At 43.1% G+C, this 20,897-nt stretch overlaps 1 protein-coding gene across 1 annotated transcript in view; it reads right to left on the bottom strand.

Moving 5' to 3' along the window:
• The window catches only part of LOC105380078 (protein mini spindles), a 51,444-nt gene that overhangs the window by 13,872 nt on the left and 16,675 nt on the right, over nt 1-20,897 (bottom strand). Inside the window, exons 9-28 of the mRNA XM_048625300.1 lie at nt 20,736-20,869; nt 20,329-20,440; nt 19,800-19,937; nt 18,777-18,984; nt 17,270-17,491; nt 16,034-16,271; nt 14,765-14,923; nt 13,012-13,231; nt 12,473-12,655; nt 11,814-11,983; nt 10,989-11,150; nt 10,566-10,686; nt 10,040-10,157; nt 8,329-8,566; nt 7,844-7,979; nt 5,671-5,855; nt 2,914-3,039; nt 2,463-2,569; nt 1,608-1,793; nt 1,087-1,219 (exon numbers count right to left, since the gene is read on the bottom strand). Coding sequence (XP_048481257.1) covers nt 1,087-1,219; nt 1,608-1,793; nt 2,463-2,569; nt 2,914-3,039; nt 5,671-5,855; nt 7,844-7,979; nt 8,329-8,566; nt 10,040-10,157; nt 10,566-10,686; nt 10,989-11,150; nt 11,814-11,983; nt 12,473-12,655; nt 13,012-13,231; nt 14,765-14,923; nt 16,034-16,271; nt 17,270-17,491; nt 18,777-18,984; nt 19,800-19,937; nt 20,329-20,440; nt 20,736-20,869 — 3,296 coding nt within the window. The remainder of the gene's footprint in view (nt 1-1,086; nt 1,220-1,607; nt 1,794-2,462; nt 2,570-2,913; nt 3,040-5,670; nt 5,856-7,843; nt 7,980-8,328; nt 8,567-10,039; nt 10,158-10,565; nt 10,687-10,988; nt 11,151-11,813; nt 11,984-12,472; nt 12,656-13,011; nt 13,232-14,764; nt 14,924-16,033; nt 16,272-17,269; nt 17,492-18,776; nt 18,985-19,799; nt 19,938-20,328; nt 20,441-20,735; nt 20,870-20,897) is intronic.

The raw sequence follows: 20,897 nt of genomic DNA, 5'->3' as shown, positions 1-20,897 counted from the left end.
GAAAATACTTAATGCTAAGTGTGATTTACAATAATAGGTCAACTCTTAATGCTAAGGGTAGTTTAAAATGCTGATCTGATCTAGGAAATAACAGAGATTTTCCTGTAATGGAGAGGTAAACACTTGGATTATATTCAGGCATGAGTTTCGATATAAATACTGTAGAAAATATACAGCCTTATTACAAATTCTCACAGATAGTAACACGGGTATATTGTGTTGAAGAGGTAGCATTATTTAATATAGCTGCATTTTGAGGGTCATTTTGTAACCTTGCTTTATAGCAGCGGATCTATACGATAAAAATATCGCGCCAGCAAAACTTGCGGATACCCTCCAGTCTTGAAGAAGGCCCATGTTTTGCAATATGATATATGGATAGGCTATATGTATTATTATTGCTTATGTATTACTAGCTGTTCCCGCGAGCTTCGCTTCACCTTAAAAAGTTTTCCCGTGGGAATTCCGGGATAAAAAGTAGCCTATGTTTTTTCTCAGGGTCTAGACCATCTATATACCAAATTTAATTCAAATCCGTTCAGTAGTTATAGCGTGAAATCGTAACAGACAGACAGACACAGTTACTTTCGCATTTATAATATTAGTTAGGATAGGATTACTAAGTATTAACTTACATTCAAGTCCGGGCTCGCTATAGAGTGGATGGTGTCGGCTAGCTGCGAGTCGTCCACAGTTTGCTAACTGTCATTCTGTTACCTCATCATGGACGCCGGATCAAGATCATTGGCAGATTTTACTATTTAGATAACCGTATGACAAAATATTCGATTCAAAACTATTGCCTACGCCTTACTAACTATAAAACCAGTTATAAAGGTACGGATAGTAAGTAAACTTACATTCAAGTCCGGGCTCGCTATAGAGTGGATGGTGACGGCTAGCTGCGAGTCGTCCACAGTCTGCAGGCTGTGGCTCTGCTGCGTCATCATGGACGCCGAATCAAGATCGTTGGCAATTGTTACTATTTAGATAGGCGTATGACAAAATATTCGATTCAAAACGGCTACGCCTTCATTCAGTAACTATAAAACCAGTTATAAAGGTACGGATATTAAGTAAACTTACATTCAAGTCGGGGCTCGCTATAGAGTGGATGGTGTCGGCTAGCTGCGAGTCGTCCACAGTCTGCAGGCTGTGGTTCTGCTGCGTCATCATGGACGTCGGGTCGATGGTGCGCGGTGGAGACATCGGCATCATACTGTAAGATATATTGTGGTTAATTAGGATGCAGTGAAATGGGTTCATTTGTCAGAGTAGTGAAGTCAGTTATGCAATTTTATGTTAACCTATTGTAACCCGCTGCTGGCTTTATTATGTACTATGTTTAGGTGTGGGATGAATGGGAGGGTAGAATGTGTCAAAAGTTGTCAAAACCGACGCCATTATTGCGCTCTATGCGCGTATTGGTCTATTGCGGAAAGGTTGCTGCTATCTGCTGCTGAATAAAATTATTTTCTTTCCTTCTGTCTTACTTTCTATATGTCGACTCTCTTCAGTTCGTTACTGCGGGTCACTGCACCTCTATTTATTCAATGTCTTGCAATGTATATTCCTATGTGAGTGCTATAGCTGTATGTGTGTGTCACCTGCGTCGGTCGGCGGCTACGGCGGCGGGGCGCGTAGCCGGCACGGGGATGGGCTCGTCCAGGAAGGCCAGGTCCGGCTCGGGAAGCCTCGACTGCCTGACCCGAGGAACTTGTGCGTCGAGCTGAGCTATCAGGTCCGGGTCTAGGCCGAACGGACCGCTGATGACTTTGGGCTCGGGGGGCGACCTTCTGGTAAGAGGGGAGAGGTTAATAAATATGCTCGAAAGTATTAGGTACTCGCCTAAATATCATTGATATTACAGGATCAAGCACTGTCCTTCTTTCAGTTGCGTTGGCGCAAATAGATATTTTTTTTTTAATTATTATTAATCCATTTGTTTCAGCCAACAAGAGCCATAATTTGTTAGTAACAATGTTGCTTATTCTATGTTAATTACTTACAGCTAATAATACTTATCCTATAAAACATTATTTACATATTTTTACTTAGCCTATTCCCGTCACTATTCGCATCCAGTGCTCCAATATTGGACCGTCAGTCCGATCTGCAATTACCTTCAGGATGGAGTTGGTACTGCCGCGCAATCTGAATAGCATCGATGCAACTCTTTTTCGCCTGATCGCATAAAAATCATCAGTACGAGCTTGCGCGAACATACCTGATGCACTACAGTAGCGCGGCAGCCCCATTAGCATCCTAAAGGAATTGTTGTACTGCACTCTAAGCCTATTGATATGCATGAATACACATATTTAGACGGTTTAGACCGCATTAAAAAAAAAAAAAAAACTTGGCTGAGCTGAAATTAAGGGGATATGTACAGAGGTTCCACTGGAGAGCCACGTACAGGAACCTCGCCCCCTCTTAGAATATAATAGGTGTAGTTGACTCACATGACGGGCTCCGGCTGCGGCGGCGGGGGCTCCTCCATCTCCTCCTCGTCTTCATAATCGGCCCCTGGAGGCGAGTCCACCGATATCACGTGTTTGGGTTCCTTCTCCTGAAAATATATTTTTTTATTACAATATTATCAACTGCTTACTTGGTTGGCTTGAGGGTACCAATGTGCATTAGGTTTCCACCATGTGTTATGATACGTTGTTATGGATGAGTTCAAATTAATTGGTCTAGCATAGCAGTATTGGAAATTGATTTCTTTAACACATCACATCATCGCAGAAAAGCTGCATAACACATCTGTAAACGTACGCTTACGCCGTCAGTATAGAAAACCTTATTTTCAGAAGTAGTGAAAAATTAGAGAAAAGTTACGTATGAGGGGCCGGCGTCTCTCTCTTGAGCTACTATTGACAACACAGTGGTGTGATGTATACAGGGTGTTACCTCTTGCTGCAGGATGGGCCGGCCGGTGGCGGAGAGCGGTATGAGGGGCCGGCGCGCCTCGGGGCCGCGCGCCTTGCTCGTGCGCTTGATTCGCTCTTCTAGTAGCGAGAGGTCCTTCTCCGATATCTGTGGAAGGGGAAATTTGCTTTAGTTTCCACATGATAAGTGACACACTACTTGGTCAAAGTGGTATCGGTTCCTGCAACGCTAGTGACAAACTGGCCTATGAAATGAGTGAAAAGAAGTGAACAATTCTTATTCCATTGAATATCATCTGTAGTATCTAGTAAGTATTGCTTGTAGGGAGACGAATTAACTCTAGGCACTTCACGATTTTGAAACATTCAACAGCAGTGATATAACGTAAATAGCTTAATTGTTAGGTCGTAATACAATAACCAAATAAGTTTTCAATACAATTTAAGGAATTTAACAAAGATCACAATCTTATTATGTTATTGTTAATGCTAAATTTGTTTTGGAACTTAACAATGACGAATTCATAGACATTTTTGCCCGATCCAGTCTCCCAAATACTTTAAATACATAGTAAAAGTATAAAATCTCAATCTGCAGTCCAACAAATATCATTTAACATCGGGAAATCGTACACACAACATCAAAATGCGGTCCGTCTTTATCATAACTATTGTTCTTTTAATTTCACAAACAGTTCTATCCACACCGCATCTTGTGTATTTAAGTAAAAAGAATCCCGAAGAATTCCAAGACATTACATTAGACGGTGCCAATTACAAGGCCCATTATAAATGTATAGTGCAAGCTGTGTTGGAATACATAGTGTGTTTTACCAAAAGTGAAAACAACTATAATATAAAAAGGTCGATGGATGCCAATGAACAAGATTACCGTCACGGCTTCCACGCTTGCACTATCGATGCTCTACAGAACCTAGTGCCGTGTATTACTGAAGTTTAAATGGTGAAAAGTGATAGTTTAGTGTATTACGGTTTTCTAGGTTTTAGAAGATATTTAACGTATAATTGTTAATGATTTTATTTAGTTATATAAGTCGTGTAAAGCAACTTTAACATGATGATCCAAAAATAAATGATGTTTTATTTAAGACAGGAATAAATAAATTAATATCTAAGTGTTTTTTTCACTAGATTCAAGTGAGTGTCTTCTAAAAGCAGCCGCTCCTTGGCTGGACCTTCTAGAATATTCCAGCATTTTCCACCGACCTGTCCAATCATCTATACCTCTCTCCCTCCAGGAAGTACGCGTCAGAGAGTGCGTTGTGTTTAGCCGAGCAATACTGACCCGTATGTCGAGAGCAGTAGGGCGATTGAGTGTAGAACATCACCAGTGTGCAAATCACAAGTACTATCGACTTAAGTCGCTAGCGTAATCCGATAGCAATTTGTATGACATCTTGATCAGCGCGGTCGGTACCGTTAGAAACTAATAAGACGCATACAAATTCCAGTGACTAGCCTATCGAGTTAAGTCGACAAAACCCGTGATCGCAACTCAGCAGGTTACCGACCTGTCCAATCATCTTATACAGCCACGTTTTCCGTCGCACTCGCTCTCCAAACCGCGCGATGTGCAAAACTTTTGTCATGACTTGCGTCCCGTGCTAGGTCTACAGAAAATGACAGACCTGTCCGATCATCTTGTAGAGCCTCTCCCCCTCCAGGAAGTAGGCGTCGCACAGCGCGTTGAGCGCGGCGGAGCGCACGGCGTTGTCTCGGTCGCCGATGTGGCGCGCCAGCTCGCGCAGGGACGCCGTCCCGATGAACACAGAGCCGTACCTAGAGAGCAGGACCGCATAGTGTCTAGACACAAGTTAAACAGTGTTTAAGTTACATACACCTCGCCCTCATATGCGAGCATATGAATTTAGACACTTGTTAAACAGTGTTTAAGTTACATACACCTCTTTCTCATATGCTTCGCATATGAATTTAGACACTTGTTAAACAGTGTTTAAGTTACATAGACCTCTTTCTTATATGCTTCGCATATGAATTTAGACACTTGTTAAACAGTGTTTAAGTTAGTTGTTTGGAACACGGCAACCTGTCCGATCATCTTGTAGAGCCTCTCCCCCTCCAGGAAGTAGGCGTCGCACAGCGCGTTGAGCGCGGCGGAGCGCACGGCGTTGTCTCGGTTGCCGATGTGGCGCGCCAGCTCGCGCAGGGACGCCGTCCCGATGAACACAGAGCCGTACCTAGAGAGCAGGACCGCATAGTGTCTAGACACAGTTTAAACAGTGTCTAAGTTACATACACCTCGCCCTCATATGCTTCGCATATGAATTTAGACACTTGTTAAACAGTGTTTAAGTTACATACACCTCTTTCTCATATGCTTCGCATATGAATTTAGACACTTGCTAAACAGTGTTTAAGTTAGTTGTTTGGAACACGGCAACCTGTCCGATCATCTTGTAGAGCCTCTCCCCCTCCAGGAAGTAGGCGTCGCACAGCGCGTTGAGCGCGGCGGAGCGCACGGCGTTGTCTCGGTCGCCGATGTGGCGCGCCAGCTCGCGCAGGGACGCCGTCCCGATGAACACAGAGCCGTACCTAGAGAGCAGGACCGCATAGTGTCTAGACACAAGTTAAACAGTGTTTAAGTTACATACACCTCTTTCTCATATGCTTCGCATACGAATTTAGACACTTGTTAAACAGTGTTTAAGCTACATACACCTCTTTCTCATATGCTTCGCATATGAATTTATACACTTGTTAAACAGTGTTTAAGTTAGTTGTTTGGAACATGGCCGACCTGTCCGATCATCTTGTAGAGCCTCTCCCCCTCCAGGAAGTAGGCGTCGCACAGCGCGTTGAGCGCGGCGGAGCGCACGGCGTTGTCTCGGTCGCCGATGTGGCGCGCCAGCTCGCGAAGGGACGCAGGCCCGATGAACACAGAGCCGTATGTTGAAAGCAGTAGGGCTATTGTGTCGAGGCATTCTGTGGGGAGAGAGAATGTTGGTGAATACAAGTTTATACATAGCTTGTAAATACACTCGCGAGCAACCAAATCGACTCAAGCCTTCACGGCGCACATATACATTGATTTTCCTAAAACGATAAATGGTAAATATAAAAGTGATATGTCATTCGAAAGCTGAAGAATTAGGCTTTCAATTAAGATCAATACCATAAAAAAAAACTAAGCGCAGATTTAATGACGCATTTTAATTGCCCGTCAGTGTTAATTACCTCATTAGGAATCCACGCCTTGCGCTACCTGATCCCGCTATAAAACCTTTCCACATCCGGTGTACCTTATCAGTCGCTTGTTGCAAGTTGACCGGTACACATCTCGTTGCATTGTATTCCTTGTTTTCGCAAACCCATGGATACCACACCAGAAGAAGCTGCTCAAGTTGTTGCCTTGCTGCAACAAGGGTTAAGTCAGCGAGCAGTCGCTGCCCAGCTCCACTTGAGCCAGTCTGCTGTATCCCGAGTATACAGACGGTTCCAAGAGACTGGTGCCTTCAATCGAAGACCAAGAACGGGCCGCCACCGCTGCACTTCAGAGAGAGACGACCGCTTCATTGTCTCAACCTCGCTGCGCAATCGACACCTTACGGGCGTTGATGTGCAGCAAGAACTGAGACGTGTACGACAAGTGGCTGTCAGCGAGTGGACAGTGAGAAGACGCTTGAAGGAAGCCAACTTGACACCAAAAAGACCTGCATCAGGCCCCAAATTGACTGCAGGCCACCGACAAGCGCGTCTTCAGTTTGCTCGAGAGCATCTCGATTGGAGCATTGCGCAATGGCGGTCGGTCCTGTTTACTGATGAGTGCAGAGTGTGTCTGCATGGCAGTGACAGGAGAGGCCGGGTCTACCGGCGTCCGGGGGAACGATTTGCCCAATGTTGTTTCGCTGAAACAGTAGCATATGGCGGCGGTTCCTGCATGATGTGGGCTGGTATTTCTCTAGAGGGAAAAACCGCACTTGTTTTCGTGCCTGGAGGCGGCCGAGGAGGCGGGTTAACAGCTGATCGGTACATCACCGACATTCTACTCGGTCATGTTGTGCCCTATGCAGAATTTGTCGGTGAAGACTTCGTGCTAATGCACGACAATGCCCGCTGCCACACGGCACGAGTCAGTCGGCAGTTTCTGAGAGAGAAGGAATTGCGCACGATGGACTGGCCTGCGCTCAGTCCTGACCTGAATCCCATCGAACACTTATGGGACGAGCTCAAAAGAAGAGTTCGGGCCAGGAATCCAGTCCCTGCAAGCGTGGACGAGCTGAAGACAGCTTTATTAGAGGAGTGGGACGGCATTCCTCAGGAAACTGTCAAAAAGTTGATAAGGTCTATGAGAAACAGGCTGCAGGCTGTAATTAGGGCAAGAGGGGGCAATACAAAGTATTGATTTAAATAAATAAATTTTTATCTTAACATTTTTTGTTTAATTTGTATAATACGATACCCATACCCTTTTTTCCTAAATTCCCGTTTTTCCTACAATTGCGTTCAGACATCATTTATTTCAAAAATGATGAATGGATTTCAATAATAATGATATCAAATTAAAGCTGACATCTTAAGCTTTTAAATGACATATCATTTTTATTATTTCTATTCATAATTTTACTTGTATTAATGTATGTTTGCGCCGTCAAGGCTTGAGTCGATTTGGTTGCTCGCGAGTGTATATAAGCGGAATAGACCTCGGGGTTTCCCAAGCCCTCACAGACCGAGCTTTGACTAAATTCGGTACAATAGTGAACCAACTGAACTTTTTACAGGAAAGTTTCATATCATGATTCAGGCAGTGTAGTGGTATGCTTTGGGAGAGTACTAAATGTATAGACCGAAATACTGATTGTTATAAAACAAGGATACTCTAATGTTCGCAAAAATTATCTAACTTATCTTTATTTTTATTTAACTTATCCTTATTTCGAGTTATGAAATTAAAATTAAGATGTCAATCTTACCGGCCCGCTGCCTCGCGTTCTTAGACTTCAATCCCTCCATCAAGTAGCCAAACAGCTTGGTGACGGAGTACACCACACATATCTGTTTGAACAGAGCCTTCACTCCATTACGGACTGTGTCTTTGGGGTCTCCCACCTGCAAACAACATGTAGCATTAGTTCTGAACGTAGTTAGTAAATGTATCTGTAATTATAGTAGTTTTGATAGAAACCATTGAATTTATTTAGATCGACGTTGATTGAATTTATATTAGGCTCATTCAAGTTCAACCTTCATTACTTAGTAACTCATGTATGCGAAATAGATTAAAAGAATACAAAGATTAAAATATTTTTCGAGTGGAAGCCACGAACAGGCAAGCGCAAAGTAGGACGCCTTCCAGCCCGATAGTCTGACGAGCTTAGACAGGTATAAATAGTTTTGTGGCGCTTAGGCTAATTAATGTCCAATAATGACAAAACAATATTTCACAAACAAACCTCACCTTCTGTATCAAATAAGGTATGAAGCAGTTGGCCTCATACTCGGGCATAGTGTAGTCGTTCTCAATGAGATACTGGAACACCACAGAGAGGTACTCCAGTCCCTTCAGTATGACAGACGGGTTGGTGTCGAAGAAGCGAAGGGTCAGCCATTTGAGGACAAGGTCCAGGTTTGCCATGAGCGACTGTCCGTTGTCTTGTAAGTCTTCGGAGAGGGATTCTATGGCTTTCAGGTGGTATCTGGAAATAAAATAAGTAATTTTTTTGTAAGTTTCATTTGGCTTGCTAAGGGAAAAATTAAGTTTTGACACGTTTTTGTTTGGATGTCAATTTTAGGGTGAAGAAATCTATGTTTTTAATTAGGTAACTTGTTCATACCAGTTGTACTATAATAGCCAACTGTGTATTGCTAGTAGATTAGAAAGGGTGTCATTTAAACGATCGCCAATTAAATCCGTTTTGAATTTGCTAAATAATAGGTTTGAAGGCAAAATAGTAGATTTGCCAGCAAATTTTTGCCCCCAAACAATTTTAAATCAATTCAACAATTAATCACTTAAAATTGCCGGGATTTATGATCAAGTGGCAAGTTAACATTTATGTATATATTTTAATAGGTATGTCCACATAACTCGATGTTATGTTTAATATTTAAATGAAACAAAAAATTAAGTTTAAATCATCAATATTCTTAATTAAAAACAACATAAACAACCTTCTTCTAATTATAACTTAAACCTTAATCTTCTTCTAATCAAAAGCAATCTTATTGTAATTAAAACTTAAACTTCCTCTTTACATCATCATCATCATCAGCCAATAATCATCCACTGGTGGAGATAGATCCGCTCCCAAGGAGTGCCACAACATTCGGTCCTCTGCCTTCCTCATCCAACCACTACCGGCTATCCGCCTAAGATCGTCAGTCCAGCGGGCAGGAGGGCGTCCCACGCTCCGTTTGCCTGTTCGTGGTCTCGACTCGAGAACTCGTCTACCCCAACGGTTATCGGTTCTTCGGCAGATATGACCAGCCCACTGCCTCTTCAGCTTGCATATTTTGACAGCTAAGTATGTCGGTAACCTTGGTCCTCTGACGGATAATCTCATTTCTGATACGATCCATCAGAGAAACTCCAAGCATAGCTCTCTCCATAGCACCGTCTCCGCTAATTTGTAAACTCATGTATTAAATTGCTAACGAATTATAATGTTTTAATAACTGGACCAATCATAATGTAACTACTGCAATGCTGATAAAATATGAATTAAAAAGAAATCGCAACATGCGACCTAGAGTCAATATATTTGCTGGCAAATCTACTATTCTGCGGGCGCAGTTATTATTTGAGGAGCAAAAATAATATTCTGCATACAAAGTTTTTATTTATGTAATGAAGTCAAATTTTTTGGCAATCCATCTATTATTTTAGATTTTTGTATTGATATTATTTGCTGATTCATACCAGAGGACCTTTTTTATTTATTTGAGGACAAAAATATATTGTTGCGGTTGATCTATTAATTTGCTGATACAAGTTGATGACAAAAATAAACTTTGCTGGCAAGAAATATAGTTCCCGATTAGAAACAAGGCCAGTTTGTGCAGAGTATGACGTATAGGCTGGCTGGTATTTTTCTTCTTTCTTATTTTTCTTTGCCTCTAAAAGGGAAGAGTCTTCCCATTATTTGGATGCTACCTAATGGGTATAATACCTGAAGTCAGCGTGGAACATGTTGGCTATCAGCGACTTGTTGAAGCCGGCGGTGGACATCTGCTCCTTAAGTAGCTCGAAGAACTCCTCGCGGGGCGTCGTGAAGTTCCACTTCAGCACTGAAAAAATATTGATTGATTACTATACTATTTCTAAAATAGAAGTGCCTGCGCTGTGGATATTAGGGTAAATTCATGAATTATCCCTGAATCGTAGTTATAACACTTGCAACGTGTATTTTAGTAGTTGTTCTATATTCTGCGTTGACCATCAAGTTCACGTTAACTTCCATACATACATAGCGGCTCTACCGAAAACTACCATGTAACTTTTGCCAAAAATGCACCATACAGAAGAAAACCTAAACTTTAACAATATTATACATGCAAGTAGCAAAAGTCGTTAAACAAACGATATTCACAATAACCCCCTGAGTAACCCCTTTTCGGCTCGCTATACCACTTTTGCAACACACTGTAATCTAGAAGTACTGAGAGAATTTCTACAGAATGACTTGTTTTCCTCACCCTTCAGCTTCTGGTCATCAATGATGCGCTGGTTCTTAGCGTTGTTCATGGGCAGGAGCGGGGAGAAGTCCTCGTCATCCTTCTTGCCGCGGCTTGAGGCTGACACTGGCTTGGCTGGGCCCTGGAGTAACGAAAGGAAAAATCCTGGTGTAAGAAGGTGCCAACTCGCGCGCACTCGCCAGTCTAAGGCTCGCCATAAATTAGCTTGAATCATAAATTAGATTTACTTGATGATGAAGCTTTAATAGTTACTATAACATTGCTGTACTTAAAGGTTTTCATTACAAAATTACCGTAGTAACACACACTACGTTAGAATTATTATACAGGGTCTTGCAAAAGTGTAACGAAAAGATGATTATGTCACTTGATCGTCACTCGCATAGCCCATAAATTCTACAAAAACGCATCCTTCAATCCTACCTTTCCCTTGACCACCGCCTGTTTCTTCTCGGGTTCCTTCTTGGCAGGTTTCCCCTTGGCCCCTGGAGCCTCCTTCTTGGGCTTGCTAGAAGGTAACGGCTGCACCGGCAGGTTCGGACGGGCCTTGTCTAGCGCCGCTATGACTACGGCTTTAGAACCCGGCTGTGGAGTGAAATGGATGGTTAGTTTTAGGGAAGTTGGTAAAATAAGTAGTGATCATTGGTGCAATGAAGATGTGTTATTTGGGAGTATGACTATGGATATAATGTTGTGGCTGTCATGGCCTATGTCCAAGAGTGGATGTATCAGCTGATGATGATAATGAGTCCGGAGGTCGATAGTAATAGGAATGCAGCTCCATTCAAAACAGAGGATGCTGTAACTAAGCTGGACGTAGTACCCACTCACCCATTTTTTTTTTTGTTACACACCTTAGCTTTGGAAAAGGCAAGGCGGAAATCCTGATACGGCAATTTATCTCCATGATCATGTTTAATTGAATGAGACTCACTACGATACACCTCCTGTTCCCTACACGCTTGCGCTTTGTGCTCGCGCGAGCCTCCAGGCACGCCATCAGTCCGTGTCTTACTGATATTCATCATCATCAGCCAATAATCATTCACTGCTGGACATATAGGCCTCTCATAGGCCTCCTCTTAGGAGTGGCACAACACTCGGTCCTCGGCCTTCCTCATCCAACCACTACCGGCTACCCGCCTAAGGTCGTCGGTCCAGCGGGCAGGAGGGCGTCCCATGTTGCGTTTGCCTGTTCGTGGTCTCCACTCGAGAACTCGTCTACCCCAACGGTTATTGTTATGTCACCTTGAGCTTGTCCGCGTGCTTGAGCATGCCCTCGTAGCCGAGATGCAGCATGAAGGGCAGCACGCACTCGCCGCACGCCTTGCGCACGTCGCTCGCGCGGTCCTCCAGACACGCCATCAGGGTGGGCACGCACGCGTTCAGCTCGTCCTTCGGGATCGCTTTTGGGGGCACTATGGGGGGATAAAGTTTTGTTATAATATTCATAAATGGATAATTAATTGCGATTATAGGAAGTGTAGATGTAAAATTTACCTAAGCTTATAGCGTTGGCAATGGTTTTAACGAAGCACGGCTCAATAAAGACACTTGTTAATTTAAATGTGGACAGACGAATTTCTTGCATTTATATCCCATTCCACAGGGAAAGACATCTGACAGAACCCTTATTACATTCGAATAAGGGTAGTTTTTGTTTGTATCAAATGTCTTTCTCCGTGGAATGGGATATAGGCCCGTACATTTCTATGATACGGGTGTCGATTTGTGTAGAATAATAATAATAATTATAATTTAACTTTAGGCCTGTATTTTTTAGACGATTTGCAGTTTCTCAATAAATATCTCGTATTTTTCTTGCTCCTTCTCAGACAGCTGGCCGGTCTGCGAGGGGCGTCCCACGTCGGCCACCATCTCCCCGTCGAGGGGGGTCCCACACTCACCGGTAGGCACGCTGGCCGCGAGCCAGGTGAACAGCGCGGCTCGCAACGCGGGCGAGCCGGCGCGCAGGGCGTCCGCCACCATCTCCCCGTCGAAGGCGACGTGGGCGCCGCCGGCTCGTAAACACCACTCGTCTACGCAGCGCGCGCCCGCTGTGCGGATCCACTGCTTGTTGTCGCCGAATGCTGCGGGGAATTGGTGTGGGTTAGACTGGTTTGATTCACGTGACAAGACGTTGATATAATCGCAGAGATAGATCATTCTGAAACCTGATATAAATACAAGTGGAATCCTATTACAATCTGTACACAAAATAAGACCTTGATAAATACAAGACAGATTTGCCTACAAAAAAAACGTAGTTTTGTCGTAAATTATGTAGTTATATAAAAACAATTTGCTGCGATTACATTCGCATTTTGTTACTTGCATTGGCGTCAGATCAATTTGCATGAGTCGTCAGTGCTAAGCTATCAGTCAGCAGACTCGGGAACTATTACTGTAATTAAATATAATCGGTCAGTCTACAAAAACCACATACTTTGGAAGAAAGCCGGGAAGAACGTCCGGCAATGCTGCTTGCACTTCGGCCCCATGGCCGTGGCTAGACTCTCGCAGATCTGCAGTGCTGTTTGCGCCAACTTGGAGTTGGAGTCCAGAAGCCTGGCTTGCAGGGCGGGCGGCAACTCGCCTAGGGTTGGCTTGATGGGCGCCGAACGAGCTATTATAGCCTTCAGCTTGTCTAGACCTTCGTTGCGGACCTGTGGATAGGATATTTATGTTTAATTACATTGAGATTGCGAGATTGAACGAATTCTTTTCAAATATCACGCTTATCAGCCCGTTAAAACCGACGAACTTAAATAGCGAAAATTTCGCCTATTCCTTCTTGCATTTATTCATGTATCGGTTGAATATTGGTTGAAAGTAACAAGGATATAATACTCTTGTACTCGGGTATAATATATATCTGTGTGTATCAGCTCTCCTAAACGGGTACACTACATAAATCCGAATTACTTTTTTACGAATATGAAAATGACGATTTTTAAAATTACGAATTTCATAATTCCGAATAATTCACAATCCCGAATTTTAAGTTTCCGAATAACGAAAATCACGAATAGTTAATAAACGAAATTTCAAACAACATATTTATTAAAATGACGAAAGTAAATTTTCCGAATATTATTATTTCGATGTTTTAAAAGTACGACTTTTTATTATATCGAATTGTTAAAATTACGAATCCCGAAGTTTTAATATTCCGAAAATACAAATTCCCGAATGTATCTTAGTTAACAAGAAATAGTTATTAAGAATAGTGAGTTTATTAACAGCATAATCCGTATACAATTTAACAATATTTTTTAATCTATATTATTTAAGACGCTCCGCTCCGCTTCGCTGCGCTCCGCTTTGTTTTCGATATCTATGTGCACCTAACACGCTCCTCCTCGCTTTGCTCGTCGTCGCACCTATCTTTAGATTTAGGTCCTAAGGTTTTTAAGGTTAAACACCGTAAAAATCCGAGCAATTTTATTGCTTTGTTATGTTACTTAACAACAAATACTACAAATAGTTTTCTATTTTCATTTATTTAATATTTTAACCCTATATTTGAAACGCTCCGCTCCGCTCCGCTGCGCTCCGCTTTGTTTTTCAATATCTATGTGCACCTAACACGCTCCTCCTCGCACCTATCTTTAGGTTTAGGTCCTAAGGTTTTTAAGGTTAAACACCATAAAATTCCGAGCAATTGTTTTGCTCTATATATGAAACGCTCCGCTCCGCTTCGCTGCGCTCCGCTTTGTTTTTCGATATCTATGTGCACCTAACACGCTCCTCCTCGCTTTACTCGTCGTCGCACCTATCTTTAGGTTTTAGGTCTAAGGTTTTTAAGACGTTTATGGTTTTTCTGTCAAAATCACGAATTATCACATTTTCGATCGGGATTTGAATTTTTCGTGATTATAATAAGTCGGTATTTTATTTTTCGTAAGCTTAAGTAATCGTATTTTTTAACGTTCGTGTATTTGACAATCGTAATAACAAATCTTCGTGATTATAATATTCGAAATTATAATTTACGTGATTTTTAGAATTCGGCATTTTAAAAAATCGGTATTGCAATATTTCGTAAATTACATATTCGGTGTTTTCAAATTCGGAAAAAAGTTTTTCGGAATATTTGGGTGTTCCCCTCCTAAACCCATATTACAGGCTCTGCCTAGTTTAGAATCGGATGGCCGTGTATGACATCTTATCCCACATATTATTACCAAACAAGTTACCTTCCAGTTCTTGTCGTTGAGCTCGGCGACCAGTTCATCCGTAATGAGCGGCGCTATATCAGTCCTCGGCCGGTTGTCCTCCACTGGAGCCGCTTCTTCTTCTGCCGCGTCTTGGTAGTCTTCCTCTAGCTCTGAGCCTAGGGAACCGCGACTGGCTGACTGTTGGGGAAGGGAGGTAAATGTACATTAGTATTTTATTAAATAAATGAATGAATTCGGCGACAAGACAGTTTATTTAGGGTGCCAACACTGCCTAAATGTCACCAAGAATTTTACTGTGTTTATGGTTAAATTCAACTATTTATTTTCTCCTTAGTGAAGGTTAGAGAAAGAGTTTCATACACGAAGTATTTGGGTAACCGAGTGGGCATGCATGTCAACAGAGAAAAGACCAAGTCAATGCGAGTAATGACTGCGGACCGTACTCCATTTAAAATCAACGGCCAACCAATCGAAGATGTTGACACCTTCACCTACCTGGGAAGCAAAATCACACCAAATGGTGGAACTGACGAGGATATCGGGAACCGCATTAACAAAGCCCGTGGAGCTTTTGCCATGTTAAGCCCAGTGTGGAGGTCTTCCGCATTCCGTCTCCAAACCAAGATCCGCCTGTTCAACGCGTGCGTAAAGACCGTTCTCCTCTACGGTTGCGAAACTTGGAAGAAAACGGTTCAAACCACGAACAAGCTACAGGTTTTCGTAAACAGATGCTTACGCAGTATCCTAGGGATCCGTTGGTTTGACTTTGTCTCCAACGAGGATCTTTGGCGCAGAACACATCAAAAACCTGTAGCAGAAACCGTAAAAGAACGCAAATGGAGATGGATAGGACACGTTCTAAGGCGTACTGAAGACGTCCCAAAGGAAGCGCTGACATGGCACCCCGAGGGCGGTAAACGAAGACTCGGCAGACCGCGAGAGACATGGCAGCGCTCTGTGAAAAAGGAAATGGGCCAGGCGGGGATGTCTTGGGCGGATGTCTCTGAGCTGGCCCAAGATCGTAAAGAATGGCGGCGCTTCACTTCGGCCCTTTGCTCCCCAGCGGAGATTGGGAATAAGTAGTAAGTAAGTACACGAAGTGACATAAACTATAAATTTACATAAGTGTTAATGAAAAACACATAAAAACTGTCTTGATCAAGTCTCCTATCAAATAAATACCATTACAATCGTCTTATGGATGAAGTTCATTTCGGAGGCACATAGCTATAGACTAACATACAAAGTTCTATATTTTTTCAGTCAAAGGTAAGAAACGTAACATACCTTCTGTATACTAGCGCCTTGTCCCCTCGACGGCGGCGGCGCGCTGCTATTGGCGTATTTGTCCACCTCTAGACCAATCAGCTGCTTCGTAGCCGGCTTCTCTCCGTCGAAGTGACTAATCATGTTCGGCGAGTACAGTGACAGTACGCCAATCAGAGTGATGGCCGACGTACGCACGTTCGGATTGGTCGCTGAGAGGGCTTTCTTGAGGTGCGGGATTAGTGATTTCACGTTTATCCTGTAAATATATTATATCCTGTAAATGTATTCATAAAAAAACCGACTTCAAAAAACCACTAAAATGTAAGAAATAATTTAAGGTTTACACAAATTCTACTCGTATGAGACAGTACAAATATACCTAAGCAGGAACTGTTCTTTTTTGATGTTGGTGCGGTGACAAAGTAATCTGAAGAAATATGGCACCAACTTCAAAAAAGAACAGTTCCTGCTTAGGTATATTTGTACTGTCTCATACGAGTAGAATTTGTGTAAACCTTAAATTATTTCTTACATTTTAGTGGTTTTTTGAAGTCGGTTTTTTAATTTTTTTAATTATTATTTTATTTAATAGTTTTTAGTTTATTTGTAATAATTTTCAATCAAAAGTAAGAAGCAAATGATACCAAAAAGTCCTACTAATCAATACGAATCATTCAAGCCTAAACACGAAGTAGTTGCTATATACCGTTGAGGAGTTCCCCTGACTGCCTTCCGTTTCCATCATCAGATTAGCTCAAGGTCACCATCATATTTTTTTGTTATAAGAACTATATTTACGTTCTTAATTTCATTAGAATCGGTTAATATGTGCCCAAAATGGAAATTCATACCCTGTTTTTACCCCTTTACCCACCCTTGGGGGTGAGATAAAATTCTGAAAAAAAAATGGGACCACCTGGGAGCTCAACCCAATACAACAAAAAAAGAATTTTCAAAATCGGTTCATAAACGGCGGAGTAATCGGTGAACATACATAAAAAAAATATAAAAAAAAAAAAAAAAGATCCCGACGAATTGAGAACCTCCTCCTTTTTTTGAAGTCGGTTAAAAATAGATAGCACGATCGGAGATATAATATTGTTTACCCACTTTTTAATTTACATCTATTGCGATCGATATACTTAAATTTTAGACAGCACATCTGCTCAAAGTAAGCTTTACCTATGTAAACACTGTATTAAACAGAAATGGACGGACAAAATAAACGGAGAGTTAAACAAAATCACTACTCACGAGCTCCCAAACTCAGTCACCGCCTGTGACAGCCACACAAACAGTTCCGCCTGCACTTTAGGGTTCTTCTGTTCGTCCATAGCATACGCCAGGGACTCCCCAGCTATGTGCTCGAGCCCACACGCTTCAGCGAAGGCGAATAGACACGCGCCGCATACTTTGTTGCAAGCCCCTTCGCCTAGCTTTGTGACTATGTCTTGGAGCACGCTGTCTACTGCCGTCCTGTGGGGTTATTGAGGTTTGTAAAAAACAATGCTGGGTGGATTTAAATACACTGACATGAATATTTGATGGAGGCTAACGATGGCTCTTGGTGCATAGGTACATTAGAATGAAAAGTAACTGATATAATTTAGAAGATTAATAATAATAATAATAATAAGGCATTAGCGACCCCACCCACCCGATGCCGGGGAGAACCCCTGTTCCTCATCTCTGGCTTGCCTTTATTGGTTGTCCAGAGTGAACACTGACGAGGAACAGGATCTCCCACCTCTTGCTTGCCTTCATTGGCTGGCTTGAGTGGTGTACCGCTAGAGCATTTTGCTCGGAGGAAGGAAGTATATCCAGTAAGTGCTTGTAGGGGTGTTGACCGGCATCCGCGATTGCTCTGAGAGCCTTGGTATACCTCTCCATCCTCAGCACCTCATGCCATGTTGCCCCCTTGTTGCTACGTCACTGTAATGTGCTAGCGACTGTTTTGGGGGGCCCATTTAATGTGTGTGCAAGTCACCCCCTGCCTTTTTATGCGTATGTAAAACATATAGGTCAGGCAGGGGCCATAGTCCTTCCATAGTCCCAGTTACCCAGTCCATTTAGCACCCCACTTCATAACCCTGTATTAGTTTTCTCCATATCCTACAATAGTCCTGCACTAACCGGGGATTTTCCTTGGGTTTACTTCTATAGTTTACACAGGGAAAATCGTCGGTTGGTGTCACATTTCATATAGATTAATGTTGTCAAAGGGCCTCTACATGTTGGCTTCGGCCCCATGCACGCCTTCCAAATGTCCGGGACCCCATGGTCCCGAGATGGAAACGACACAACATAATAATAATAATAATATGTGGGAACATCTCACACACGGCCATCCAACCCCAAGCTAGGCAGAACCTGTGTTATGGGTGTCGGACAGCTGATATATCTACACAAATACATAGATAGATAGATACTAAATATAAATATCAACACCCAAGACCCGAGTACAAATATCTGTTTTTAAACAAATATCTGCCCCAGCCGGGAATCGAACCCGGGACCTTCGGCTCAGTAGTCAGGGTCACTAACCACTACGCCATTCGGTCGTCTAAACCTAAGATTGATGAAACAATCAACAGAAACATTCTAATTCAAGTTAGCGGTGATACAAAAAAGGTATTGGAACATTTAGCGGTAAAAGCGGTTGATAAAACAATAGAAAAACGCGAATTTATCGCTTGTCTCTTACAGGCAAAACAATGACACGTACCTAAACATATCATAGGTATCAATAGAAACAACTCACGTAGTCATCGTATAATTCTCCGCTATGTACTGGGCTACTTCCAGCCTCGCCTTCAACACCTGCACATTCGTGTCCTTCAGGCCTGGCTTCTTGTTGATGATGCGGAATAACAGCTGGGCTGAAGCGTCGTCCATGGTGAGGCCTTGCACTGTGCTGAGGTAGGACTGCACGGCGGAGAGACGGGTCTTCCAGTTGGAGTCGGTTAGACCTGGAAGATTGTGGAGGTTTAAAGAGCTGATTGTCTTACATACTCATATTAATAACAAATGGAAAGGTAACTATGAATATTTGTAACGATTAAATTTGTAATAATTTCGGTAGATCCATGATTTTCTGAAGATGATGAACAGTTATAATAAAGAAGACTAATATGCAAAAATCCGTTTGTTTTATTATAAACGCACGAGTGATTATAAGGACAGCAATGCCGCAATAGACTAAGCGACAAAGTTCGCACCAAAGGCCACTTGGCGCATCCCTCCCCACCTAAAATATCTTCACAGAAGTAACATTTATTAACTGTACCTTGGTTGACGTCTGGCTGCAACAGCTCCTCTGCCCTCGCGTCCACTTCTTCAGGAGACAGCTCGGGCTCGCGCGGCGGCGTGGCGGGCGCGCGAGCCGCGGGCTTCTTAGCCGCTGCTGCCGTCTTCTTGTGTGTACATTGTTAGTCTAAGTGTCGAGTGGTTACCTTGGTTGACATCTGGCTGTAGAAGCTCCTCGGCCCTCGCGTCCACCTCTTCAGGAGACAACTCGGGCTCACGAGGCGGCGTGGCGGGCGCGCGGGCGGCTGGCTTCTTAGCCGCTGCTGCGGGCTTCTTGTGTGTATATTGTTAGTCTAAGAGTCGAGTGGTTACCTTGGTTGACGTCTGGCTGCAATAATTCCTCGGCCCTCGCGTCCACCTCTTCAGGAGACAGCTCGGGCTCGCGCGGCGGCGTGGCGGGCGCGCGGGCGGCCGGCTTCTTAGCCGCTGCTGCCGGCTTCTTGTGTGTATATTGTTAGTCTAAGTGTCGAGGGGTTACCTTGGTTGACATCTGGCTGCAACAACTCCTCGGCCCTCGCGTCCACCTCTTCAGGAGACAGCTCGGGCTCGCGCGGCGGCGTGGCGGGCGCGCGGGCGGCCGGCTTCTTAGCCGCTGCTGCGGGTTTCTTGGCTGAGCCTGTAAGGAAAATTGCATGAGATATGCGGCCGGTCATTATTAATAATGCCCAGATAATCACTTTGCTCGTAACATATATACCAATTCAATTTTATTCTTGTGAAAAAAGAAACATTGTGGATATGTAGGCCGTTACATGAGTGCAAATGGGAAGGGGTATTCTATATTGACAGTTTCGATTAGAGAGAGGCAGTATGAGTCATGTATATGGGGTGTTACGGATGAAATATAGCATAAAATATTCATAAAATTAACTTTCGGACATAAACGATTCGAGCCATCTATTCTGTAGCTACAACCATAAAAAACACAGACGTGAAATTTATCAGTGTTATGTTTTTTTCTAAAGACTTATAGTAAAACTATTATATTTATGTAAAAATAAACGAACCAGGAGGCGGCCTCTTGACAGGCTTGGGCTGCGCGGAGCCGGCGGTCGGTTTGGCGGGCGCGGCCTTCTTCATCTCTTTCTTGGGAGCCGCCACCTTCACTTGGATTTCAGCCTGAAACAGTAGGATGAAGTTACAATAAAGAATTTTATATGCTCACTAATTCAAACAGCGACAGACTTTTGTCATCATTTTTTTTGTTACTTGTTAAAACTACTGTACGAAATTATCATCGTCGGTGCTACCATCTTAAAAATTTCTGCTGGACATAGGCCAATGAGCGCCATAACACAGTGCTCGAACTTCCTCATCTAGTCACTACCAGTGACATTTCAAATAGAGTATGCAGGTAGACAATAAGTTTTGGCACCAGCTCTGATAAGGTTACATACAGGACGCATGCACTGACCTTGTCAGCAAACTCCTTGATCTTCTGTTCCTTGAGGTTGTCAAGTTTCCCTATATGCGGTGCAATGTTCTTCTCTCCGACCAGCTTGGTCGCTGTGCCCAGCGCTTCGGCCGCCGCGTCTCGCACTGTCGGATCTGGAGATATAAATAGATAAGTATTATT

This window comes from Plutella xylostella, chromosome 14 (assembly GCF_932276165.1).
Source record: "Plutella xylostella chromosome 14, ilPluXylo3.1, whole genome shotgun sequence".
NCBI lineage: Eukaryota > Metazoa > Arthropoda > Insecta > Lepidoptera > Plutellidae > Plutella > Plutella xylostella.
The sequence above is the reverse complement of the archived record's forward strand: the minus strand, read 5'-3'. Positions and strand labels throughout refer to the sequence as shown.